The sequence below is a fragment of the Amia ocellicauda genome, chromosome 4, assembly GCF_036373705.1.
Source record: "Amia ocellicauda isolate fAmiCal2 chromosome 4, fAmiCal2.hap1, whole genome shotgun sequence".
NCBI lineage: Eukaryota > Metazoa > Chordata > Actinopteri > Amiiformes > Amiidae > Amia > Amia ocellicauda.
In genome coordinates this window covers 30,051,027-30,063,559 of record NC_089853.1, presented here as the reverse complement: position 1 = coordinate 30,063,559, position 12,533 = coordinate 30,051,027, and the positions used below count along the sequence as shown (strand labels likewise).

Genomic DNA, 12,533 nt, shown 5'->3' with positions numbered 1-12,533 from the left:
AGACCCCAATAATGGTTCTGACAGCCACTCCTTCTATTAGGTTGGGGTTTAAGTCACATTTCCACCGTGTCAGCCAATCTACAGAAGCCTGGGTGTGTTCAGCCATGTATTGCTTATGGCAAAAGATGATGTCCTCTCGGCATTAAGACCAAGTACAATTTGGGAACAAAACACTGATTTAGTCTTTCTCTCTGGTGAGCAGAGGATGGAGTCTGTCCCCCAGGACTGAAAAGAATCAGGACACAACACAAGCCTCTGTCCCCCTCTGGTGTACAGTGTAGTGAATTGCATGCCACTTTTAGAGTGATTTCAAGGTTTGCCTGGAAAGGTAAGTGAACACAAAAAAAGGCAGTGGATAAATCACACTGTAACTGCAAATAAAAAGAAATCAATACAAAAAGAAAAAAGAATGAATGAATGAAATGTGGGTGCAGTCAGTCACCTGTTTCTTGTTTCTGGGCGGGCCTGAATTGAGTCTGTGGGGCCTTGGGTTGCTGGCAGTCGGAGGCTTGGATTTGCCTGTGGAAAAAAAAAAAAAAAGTGTACATAAAAAATACAGAATTAAATGTATAAAAGCCGCACACACAGACATATTGCAGTAAACAAAATTATATAGCGGTCAAGAATTAATTATTATCTAACCTATACTTTAAAAACTGGACCAGACAAATGCCTTCTTCTTTCACACTATTTGTGGAAATAAAATATTTAAATAGGTTTCGTTCTACAGAAAACAAGATATATAAATGTCCTTTAAACAAAGAAAGAGAGGGAAATTTGGCAGGCAGATTGCACTCCTGGATAGAAGCTGTGATCTTTCATGCAATTTGCCCTACATTAATGCTGTCCTATCTGGAGTCCTCAGGCTGTGCACTGTTATATGCACACAGTTTTCAGATGTGGCCTGTTAATCAGGCATCAAGCGAACAGATATTGTTCAGAGCAGAGAGATTTTCCAACAACAACACTTTTGGTTTTATACATGCAGGATTTATAATAAGATCAGCAGCTTACACTGGCAGCACTTCAAGGGAGATCTCATCACCTTTTTCAACAAGGTTACTTTGATAGAAAAATAGCCTGTTAAAATGTGTTTTTGTCTTTGGGTAGGAGAGCAAAACAAATTAATACTGTAACAGCAAACTGCTAGGATTATTTTCTGCATTACAGTGTTAAATAAATGTTGTTTGGGATCAAAGTAATATATCAAAATAAAAAGAATAGCCTTTTTTGTGATTATTAAACTTGTGGCAAAATAGGCTTTCACAACTTTAAAAAAAAAAGGGGGGTTAATCAACTTTACCCATATGTGTTTCTTCTTCTTCTTACTGTTTGACTAAGAAGTATTCACATCATTAAGTAAACCATGCCATTCCTCTTCAGACTGGACTTACAGAGGTTTTACCTGGGCTGGGATCACAAGGATGCTCTACTCAAGCTTAACATGAATATGACAAACTCAGACACTGGAATTACTGTACATGTACAGCGATGCAAAAATACTGTTTTTTTTAATCCTCTGTTTTTTTCAGTGATCAAATTATTTAACATGGTGTCTTATAATATACAAGCACACACACACACACACATAAACACATGCACGTCCATCTTTTCTGATATTATGAAAAGCTATTCCAAACTAATGTAACTGCTGAATGGTGCAATATCTATAAATTGTCCTTTTACTTCTTGCATTTAGAGCAATGTAAAAAGAAAATTGAGAAATATTAGCAAAATGAAAATTATGCAAGCAATAATATTTAAAAAACTACAACCAAATAAGTGAATTTAACCATTTTTAAACACAGTCTGTGTTCAAGAAGTCAAATCTGTTGAAGTAGCTGTGGTCCACTACTTGACGTGTTTCACCGAGACAAATCCGACCCAATCAACCGCTAACTGGGCATTCCCACAATATCAGGCTGCTCCACAGAGTAAAAATCCCACCAGCAGTGACGTAATGGATTGAATAACAGGAGCATATAAAACTGAGATCACTCTTGTATGCAGAGTGAGTTAGCGAGGCCACTTGTTATCACGGGCAGATTAAAGGGCTGCGATGTTGCTGAATGTACAAATGACAAACCCCAGGTCCTGCTTATTGACGTTCTTGTGGTACAAAGGACATTGATCCTTTGGAGCACTATGCCTGTCCATGCATATTGATTTTGTACTATCTGACTGTGTAACCTGACCACCAACAGACTATTCGTGGGATTGACATTCCCCATAGTCAATAGCTGCCCCCCGGCTCAACTCCCTCAATTTAACCATTGAGTCGCTGCTGGCTTTGATATGCCATGGGCTGAGAGCGCACCAGGTTCTTTCAACGTGAGCAGCCGGGCAGTCAGGGAAGGAAAAGACACCACAGACTAAATTTGCTTGGACTTCCAGCCACAGAGAGTTCAAATAAGGTTTCTGAGGCATACGTCAAAAATCTATAGGTATATAGAAAGATAATCTAATGTCTAGATAAACAGAAAGGTATACTGCTGATATTAGAGCATAGGGGTACATTTCCATGGAGTCAAATAAATAGTCAAATTCTTTCGCCATGTACATTTAATCTTCAGATCAAGCTCCGGTCCTCATGGTGTCACTGTGTCTTCTGGGTTCTGCTCCAAGAGACTACATTGCTTAATTAATTGTTTGATTAACTGAAGCATTAGTTGGGGATTTAAAGAGATTTATATAACCTGCTGGACTGTGGCCCACCTGGATCAGAGCAGGGCAGCATTTAACCAGATGAAAGGACAAGAAAAACAAAAGGAAGAGAGGTGCTCAGTAGGAAGGAAGCCGAGTAGCCCTAGGTGTTGTAAAGGAAATCGCATTAGGTTGAATAGCTTCCTCTACATATTTTGGGTCCTCCAACCTTCCCAAAACGCTCTCCTCCACCCGCAGTGCATAAAGCCCCCCACAGCAGGCCTTCATCAAGCTAAGATCCTATATTCCTTCTACCTAGCTGCAAAAAAAAAAAAAAAACCTAGGTATGGTATATTGTATCATTATGGCTCTTTGTTAATTCTGAAAGCAGGTACCTTTTAAGATTTTCCTCACATTCACTGACTCCACGGGTACATAATAAATATTTGAAACCGGGTGGTACTAGCTGACTTTCCAGCTGCTTACTGCAACTTTCCCAAAAATGTTCCACATGCCAAGGCTTTCAGCAGCATGGTGTAGAACATTACAGGAGCACAGATTCATACATCTGATACAAAATATATACACACACACAGTACAGTTTTATACAGAACACTTTTCAGACACAACTGGACAAGTATCATGTGGATTTATTTATTTTCTTCATTCACACCATGACCAGTTGTTCTAATGCTTTTTGGTAAAGTTTCTGCAGCTCCTGCTTTTAAGGTGCAGAGAGTGTGGAGAAAAGCCAGGTTCAGCCCGTTCCATTGCAATTAATCCTAGCGCAGGAGGCTGGTACAAGCAAGTTCACTAACTGTTTCATTTGGACAGAATTGCATCACTGCTTTGTTCGGTTCATGACTCAAAATATTCTGTTTTTATTTATGCAAAACAATTCTACAGCCAAGCCAAAGGCATTTAGTGACATAAGAGAACTCGATAACAAAAAGAGGGAATTTGTCCCATCTTGCTAGCATGAATTTCAGTAGCTAAACTCATTTTGATTTGATAACTGTATTACCTTATTATTTGTAATTGTATTTACTTATTATTCTTGCACATATTGTCATTTGTTTGGTACAATTACATTTTGCAAGCCTGCTGGGATAAGAGATTCTGCTATTAACTCAATTCCTTCATACATTGATAGATAAATACATAATTAAATAAACGACTACAGAATTTCAGCCAGCCTCTTCTTGAAGGCACCTACAGATTGAGCCTCAATTGCATAGTTGGGGTTGGCTGTACCAGCCACACCCAACTATTGGTGTAAAGAAAAGCTCCCTATTTTCCATCTTCAACACACACAGACTTAAATTCCACTGGTGACTGGCAGTCCTGTTAATGTACCCAGTTGAGAAAGTAAATCAAACAACAAAATCGAGAAACTGTGGGCTCAACTGGAAGTAGCAGCTAGCAGACACTGCAGGCCTCCTGAAGTTGAGATTTTATCTGAGACCACTGCGGTACTGCATGGTGCACCTGTGTAGAAACTAACCTTCCTCTTCCTTGCTCTCCAGGGGTACGCTCCAGGCGATCAAATTGCGGGCAGTGCGGCCCTCCTCGGCCACAATTTTCCTCACCTTGTCATGGCTGTTGGAGCGCTGGAAGGAAGCCTGGGAAAAAGAGCAAGAAATGAATAACATGGGTTAGCATCCCGACACAGGAAGGCAGCAACAGACCCCAGCCGCGACATGTGAACTAGCATCTGCACACACACAAAAAAAGAAAAGATCGATGTTCCAGGTTGTCTTATGACATGTACTGGGTTCATTCTCCCATGATTAGGGAGTATAGCCCTGGGCCTCTTTCTTCATCGCTTTGCATCATTATATAACCACAGCCGTCTGTGCTGTCCCTGGATAGACCTTTCCGATTTTCTTCCGGATGAAAATCATCAGACGGGCAGCTGCGTAGGGACTGTAGCTTCAAAACTTTGTCAACACAATATACCATACCTGTCATCAAATGCAAATCACACCATCCTAACATAGTACAGGCTTTGGATCCACCTAGTGTACAAATTAAGAACATCGCATTTGAATATTTCGGCTTTTATTTCCCCCTTATGGCTGTGGGACTCCTGTCACTTTAAGATCTCTTGACAAGGGTCCTAACCATGATTTCCACAGAGCCTTTTTTAAAAGACAAAGCCATGATCCATCCACCCACACATGTATAAGTCAATGAGCCTAGGACAGGGCCTGGCAATTCCAACACTCGAGGGCTGGCTTTCTGCAGGTTTTCTATGTAGATTTCAATCAGCAAACCAATTAAGACATGGAATAAACAGGTGATTTGACTTCTTATCATAATAATGACTCCAATTAAGTAATTAAGTTCTGAAAAAGAACTAAGCCCACAACCCATGAATCCCTCAAGGACTGGAATTGGTCACCCCTTGGTCTAGGTCCTAGGAGGTTAGAGTGCAACATGGTGTAACAGAGTTTCTACATGCTTAATTATTTTGTCTTGAAAATAAATTATGTATACAGGACCAACTGGTAGGTTGCCATAGGTTCAAAACCTGACAGCACGGCCATTTAGTGGAGACAAAACAGCACATCCCAGTGTGATCATAAGGCTGCGTGGATTCATTGATTCTTGTACCACTCAGGTGCATGAGCTCAGCATCTGTGGCCACCCGCCTACCCAGTACTCAAGCAAATCTGCCTCCGACTACGTTTTACAGAGTTGCATCTTCAAGATGAGAGCCATGTAAAAGCAGCAAGAATTAGAATATAATAGAAGGTGTAGAAACACTAGCAGTGCTAGATCCAGCATCCAGGTGCTCCATATCAATGGCCAGTAGATATTGTCTTGAGCTCTGTGGCAGGGAGCCGTGGCACATTACATGGATGCACTGCCTTTACATGTGGTCTATAGGAAATGTAAATAGAAGTCACAAGCCTTACAAACAATCCATATGAAGCAGAGGACATTGCTGGAGTACCAGGAAGCTACTCAAAGGATCCTTATCTAGAAATTACAAGAAAGGTACAGTAGAATACCTAGAGTAGAAGCAGGCTAGAGTCAAAAACTATAATTAAATACAGCCAACAAGCCATTGATTCCATTCAAAGCTCTTGAGGTTTCACTGCCACTTTCCTCACTCTCATTGAAGTGGTCTTATATCCCTGTATTGGGCTTTTGCATCCTTAGGTGAGCATCAGGCTCTTCATTTTTTAACAGCTCTCAACAAGGACCCACAATACAAGCTAACCTAAAAAGCAAACTGTAGGATAATTATTTTAATGGTACCATAGTGTGCAATAATAGCAAAACATTACAGCAGCACTACAGGGCAACAGATCTGCACTAAGCTTGCCATGAGTTTACTATGTGCAGGTGAGGTGGAATTCCTAGTTTGCTGTAGACCTCTTGGATTTTCTCAGAGATTAGGTTGGTAAATCCAGCTCTTGAATTGCTCCTACTCCGGCACCCAGCATCCTGAGTGACATCAAACTTATTGTGCGAGCTGCAGCCAGGGCAAACTTGCACTTCTGTGAAGAGGTTTGACGCAAGCCCCAAACAGCACGGTCCAGGAATGCGGTACACAGATCTGAACATGAAATCTCATTTGTGCCGTGGCTCCGGTTCAAGATCCGACTCTGACTTCCTGGATTTGAGTGCTGCAGTTGCAGTAGGATATTTAGTAGCATATCTTCACTTGCATTCACTTTGAAAATGTTCTGCGATGCTCAAGATCTTGTTCAACACACACGGTGCAATAATATTGCACTACAAAAACAGACTGCAGAGGTAGAACTCGGTCTAGTTCTGTGCTCCTCAGGGACAAGGGCTTCTCCCTACTTGAGGACTGCCAGGTCATGTGACAATCATACAAACAAACACCAACATGCCTTGCAGGGAAATCCTCTTTGAAGGAAATATTTGTTCATAAAGTAGAACTTTTTTAAATAAATGCATACAGAAATTGCTGGTTTAATTCTGAGTCATGCACAGTTGATGCAGAAGTGATGCTATGTGAACAGAAATCAGTCAGGGGATCTGCTCATTTTCTTAACATGTTTAGGAGACTGATTCAGACATGTGCATTTCACTCTTCAGAGCACTGCATTTTAATAATGTCCGGCATTGTCTTTTCTTTCAAACTCTCGAGTTGCATTTCCTCTTTATCTCCATCCTATCCCCTTCTTTCATAAAAAGCGATTGTTCCTTCAATGCTTAGCAAACAACAGCCCCTTCAAATCAGCGTTTTCCTGCTTCAAGGAAAAATGCTCATAATGCTTATTAGGTCAATACAATTCAGAGGTCCATACACAGTCCTATCGTGCTCTCATTTCATGTCCTATGGCTTAATATACATAACTGACCTACTTATCAATAGCAGGCACGCAACTAAAGATGTGGACAGATTGCCTCAAGAAAAAACAAAGCTGAAAGAAGAAAAACAACATAACATTATTATACACACACAAATATATATATAACAGCTCTTGAAAATCCAGAATCTATTTAAATATCATCCAACAGAAAATGAGTCAAAACCTTGCTTGCTTTTAGAGAAATACTGAGATGTGTCCAATGCTGGATGAATGATAGGCTGGCTTGCAGTGTTTTGAGAAGAGGATTGCACCCTTCCAATGGTCACTGCCTCAGTGGGACCCTGAAAATGAACTATGACAGCATAGGATTATCCAGCGTCCCTCCTAAGCCACTTAATCAGCTGAAGGCCCATTTGCCACCTGTCCCTTTAACACCCTAACCAGTACAGACGCCTTCCATAGGGCCCCCTACTATTCTCTCCTAGGAAGAAAGCACTCCAGAAAAAGGTCAAACAGTTTACAGCCTGGCTCTTTCATGCATTGCTACAAAGCCACGCATTGTGAAAACAGCCACCTTGTCAACAGCAGGGACGATATGATCTCGGAGGTGGTGGTGGTGGTGGGGGGGTTGAGGTCATGTGCGGAATCAGGTCAGCAGCAAAAATCTCGAGGACGGAGGAACGCCAGAGAGAGAAAAATAAAAAGAAGATACCTACAGAATAGAAGTAGAGTCTGTAGGCAGGTTCCTCTTCCTTATCCAGGCCCGACATACTTCTGCCCAGTGGACTTCAAGCAGGTTTCCCCTCACTGGCACTGCTGCTCATACTTGGCGACATCGTCATCTGACTACGGACTAAAATAGACTCCCGCTGTGTTTGCGTCGCTCGGGCAACTTGTCCAGCTGTGTCAACTTTTCCACCAATCGCAGGCCGGGGTGCTTGGTACTCAGCCGGCACGGAGACCTTTACCCTGCGCTGCTCCCGGAGAATAAGCACGGCTGGGGCGCTCGGTGCTCTGCTGAGCTGGCAGCTATTCCAGGGCCTGTATGCCGCCGATGCCTGCCTGCCTCTCCACAACTCCTCTTGTGTTTACAGCTGCTGTCACCCTCACAGCACAAGGGCTGTGCATTCCTCTCCCTCAGTCGCAGCAGCAGCAGCGAGAGAGAGATGAGTATTATCTCCACCCAGTCAGGGCCTGCGAATAAGAAGGCCCTTTCCACAAGGTACGGCTTGCACAGCTAAGGCACCCCCCCTCTACCATATCTCTCTCTCTCTCTCTCTCTCTCTCTCTCTCTCTCTCTCTCTCTCTCTCAAGTGCTGCTTGAGGCTAATGCTATGCGGACTGCGTAAGCCTGCATCAGAGAGCGGGGGACTCTGTGTCCAATTCCACTCCAGAACGCCTGAATCATAATTCAGCTGGCAGAGAAAAACAAAACAAACCAAACAACAATAACAGAATAATCTGTGCTCTCCCTGCAGTGGGCTGTGCTTTGAACCATGTGGTGCATGATTGTGTGGGCTACATCAAAGGCTTCACCAGCAGGGACTACAAGATATTTGTACAAGGGGTAAAAAAAATAATAATACATAAAAAAAAAAAAAAAGGTTTCCTCTTCTATTGCACACATGCAACAGGCTGACCTGGCACCTAAAAATTGGAATAGCACTCAACCTACTTATCACACACCTTTCAAAACAAGCTCTTGTGCAAACCTTTCAGCGTTAGGCAGTTCCCCTGGACCCAGCTCTAAAACAAACATTGGGAAAATTCAATACGAGGTAGTTTTCCCCACTTCCCTGCACATCACTATATGCATTGTTCTGGACATCCAGGGACAATCTCCACACCACACACTGTACACCAAGCTGTAAACTGGTACAACATACTCTTGTAAGGTGCTGGTTAAAAAAGGTCAAGAAACATGAATACCCGCAAACTTGTGCTCCAAAAAATATTTGTTTTATTTCAGCACATTCAGATCTACGTTTCGGTCTCTATAAGATTTTCATCAGGAACTGCAAGCCTTCATGTTTACACCAATATTTGTGAGCCTTGAGCCTCAGCCCACTCTGCACACAACATAGTTTATCCCCCACCAATGTCAATCATTCAAAGGAGAACAACGGTTGGCCAGTTTTCTCTTACTGTGGAAGCAGTGACAAACACTTTTTTTTTTTTTGTGCCTGAGACTCTTTGTCCTGTTATGTAATTTGTTTTTCAGCCGTTTTAATTAGATAATAAAAAGCTGGGATTCCATTTCTGTCTCTTATTGTTTTGTTTTTGGACAGACTTCACAACAGTTAGGCTTTGGTGGAGCACTTAAATTAACAAAAACGTCATTTTCCATCTTATAAAAAACGAAACGTTATTTTGAATGCAAAGCTGAATGTTTGAATGCGCTGCGAAGAGCGGGGGGGTGCGGCGCAGTTTTCTTCCGTGAGAGCGGGGGGTCACATTTGGGGGCCCCCTTCAGCCCGGGGGCCCGGCAATTGCCTAGGATGCCTACCCACTTGCGACGCCCCTGCCTGCATAGAGAAATTTTTGGCGCCCCCCCCCCCTAAAGAGGTTTTCGCGACCACTAAAGGCAAATCACCAGCGCCAAAATGATAAGAATTGAGAAAAAAATACATAATTTCAAATCCTCTCCGAATGTGTTTAAGGTCCGGCCTTTCCAAATCGTCCCGGGGGCGGGACGAGCGTTTACGTCATATTACTCTAATCCTGTCTCCCATAGGTGCTCAACGCTGCCACTCCAGAAAACCGCAGCTCTTCAGCTTTCGAATGAGCCTAGTTACGCCATTTCCGTAAAAGCAGCGCCGAGGTACCGGTCCTTTAAAACGCGTGTGTTTTTGTTGGTGAGAGGAGAGAGGGGAGCCGCATTCTAAGCCCTTTTACCCCAGTCCTGTCCCTCATTGGCCAGCGGATCTGTCACTCTCTCGGGGCAGGGCTGTAGCTTTCCAAAGATACCAGACACGCCCATATCCGAGCAGGCTCGGGTGCGCTGAGCTGTGTGTTTGTATGAGAGCTCACAGACCGCACATAGGGAAGACAGAAGAGACAGAGCAGGAATACGCGCTACAGCAAGAAAACCAAATACAGCGTAGAAAAATGCAATCTGACACAAAAAATAAAACACCTTACCCTTCAGAAACAAATCATCGATGCGGAGTCTGTTTACAGCACTGATAGCCACTGACAGTGCTAGAATAAAACGCCATGGCAGCGTGGTGGCTGGGATGAGTTACTGCATGAACACACACCTGCGCTCCTGTAAAGAATAGCCTGCGTCTCTGTAAGGCCTAAAGGGACAACATTCAAAAGCCACATGCTTGGAATTCTGTTCCCGTTTAGTATTCTTTTTTACTTGTATATAGTTATTCCGGTTGTTGGTAGTCTAACAACCCCTGCCTCCCCTCTCCCTCAAACCCACTCCCCTTTATATATATATAAACAAACCCTGATTAGGTAATAATGCAGCACACCCTTTTATGCCATCCCTGCTGACTGCCAATTTATACTGTAACAGATTTTGCCAGTATAATGAGGCAGGAATGTACTGTCATCATCACTATTATATACCTGAAGGTACTGTACACATTAATAAGACCCATGTCTCTCTGATTCTGAAAACATTTTGTTTTACCTCCTTTGCCCAGAGGGATCAAATATTGGGTTATATTTTGCCAAAATAAAAGACAGCTTTAACCCCATTCAGTCCAACTGCAGAACAGTTGTTTGTGAAAAAAAACCTGTATTGAATATTCCATCAAAACAAGACTACATAAATTGCACAATGGAAATATATATAAACTCAATTAATGAGCTCCACAAGCAGGGTTTGAGTAATTATTTGAAAAATAAATAAATGGCTACAGTGATTGTAAAAACTCCTGTTAAATAGGTATAAATATCTGTCCTCTCTTGCTGTTGCCAGTCAGAATTTGGTCTAGATAGTTTTATTGTTGCTGGTAGCTATTCAACTTGCAAGGTTATGACATTGGTTTTGTGAGTTGTTTTTGTTTGTTTAAGTTAGGATAAGAAAGAAACAAACCAACATTTTCAATAATAGGCACCAATAAATGTTATAAATGTGACTAACAACAGAACTCAGGTGAAGTGCATTTGGTATTCATGTGTTATTCCTGTGGTATTCATATATCAGCTCAGTAAGAATTGGTGCCCAATTTTAAAGTGTTTGTTATAACCACTAGTACAGAGTAAAAAAATAATCTCTCATTAGCAATATCAGTCCCAGTGAAACACACTAACTAATCAAGAGTAGTATTAAATAACAAGTGGAAGCATGATGTAAAAATACACGTTTGCATCGCCAAAACATAAAATAGATTAAAATACAAGAAATGAAAGCTTGTTTATAAATGTGCACATTGTTACTCCGGAGACAAAATTAAACCGATGAACTAAGAATTTCATCTAAAGAGTCTTTAAACTTTGTTTTGCAAACGTTAGTAACAGGACAAAAGGCATGTTTAAACAGTAATGATGATACATATAACAATGCAGTGCAATCTTTGCCACCCTTAGGCATATTGGTAATGCATTACATCAAAATGCCCTCCCTCCCTCCCTGAAGGATTTATTTCGCTTCACTGTGGGACAACGACGTCATTCTGAATAGCTTTTCCTAACTCCCTGTCAACTAACTATAACAGTCCTGTAAAGTGTGAGAAGGGCCTCCTTGTTATTAACCCATTACCATGTCTTCTGTCTGTTGACTGCAGAGTAACATCACTCCTGGTGACTCAGGTAAATCTTCAAATGCTTAATAAAATAATAATATGGACATCATGATATTTTTCTAACGGCTTGATTGTTCCAGGATCGGCGCACCATAAGTCGTCGTGTGACGCTTGAGGAGCACTGCTGTGTGAGAGAGTGCACAGCGGACAGGAGCTGTGCGAGAAATAGCACACATAGCACACAGCTGGACTTAGACTAAAGCTCATCAAAATGTGCCAACAGTCAACAGTAACCATTATTAGCTTTCTACCCATGTCACTCTTCCAACAGTGGCTAAAGCCATGAGACAAATGCGGTCATGACCGGTTAATTAAAGCAATAAAGTATGTACCTGTATTGATTAGACCTTAAAAAAAGAAGCCCACGGGGAGGACAGTTTTATCGCATCACCCCCGCCCATGCTACAGATCACAGCCTACCTTCACCCTTTACTTAATAACACTACATAGCGGGCTGGGACGTACCTTCAGTGCAATGCTGATTGGGGTATTCTTCCCTTTGCCTCCTCCGTGCGACGACCCCGAGCTGTTGCTCCCAGACCTCTCCCTCCCGTCCACGCCAGGGCCCATCCTCTTCCCCGCTCTCTCCCTGCCGTCCAGCGCAGGGCCGAGCCGGTGCTGCCCAGCTCCACGCCGTCTGCCATCATTGCGGCAGTCTTTAGACATTTGCCAGGTTTGAAAGCTTTAGTGTAATTCTGAATCAAAGCAACAAATACTTGCGCATTAACGTCTCGGCTAACGCGGCGTTGGGGGAAAAAAACGGCATAAGGCACAGCTGACAGTTCAGAACAACCTACAGAGAAGCAGGAAGCGTCCTGTCACTGTGCTGATGGGC

The 12,533-nt window shown here is 42.5% G+C and overlaps 1 protein-coding gene across 2 annotated transcripts in view; it reads right to left on the bottom strand.

Annotated features, from left to right (window-relative positions):
• Positions 1-12,527, bottom strand: part of scaper (S-phase cyclin A-associated protein in the ER) — a 131,949-nt gene extending 119,422 nt beyond the window's left edge. The window contains exons 1-3 of one of the 2 annotated variants that reach the window (XM_066701833.1): positions 12,164-12,527; positions 4,148-4,265; positions 443-519 (exon numbers count right to left, since the gene is read on the bottom strand). In XM_066701833.1, coding sequence (XP_066557930.1) covers positions 443-519; positions 4,148-4,265; positions 12,164-12,364 — 396 coding nt within the window. In that variant the 5' untranslated portion in view covers positions 12,365-12,527. Of the gene's footprint in view, positions 1-442; positions 520-4,147; positions 4,266-7,654; positions 8,128-12,163 lie in introns of those variants that run through there. The other variant, XM_066701834.1, reaches the window with a different exon arrangement.
• Between the last annotated feature and the right edge of the window lie 6 nt (positions 12,528-12,533).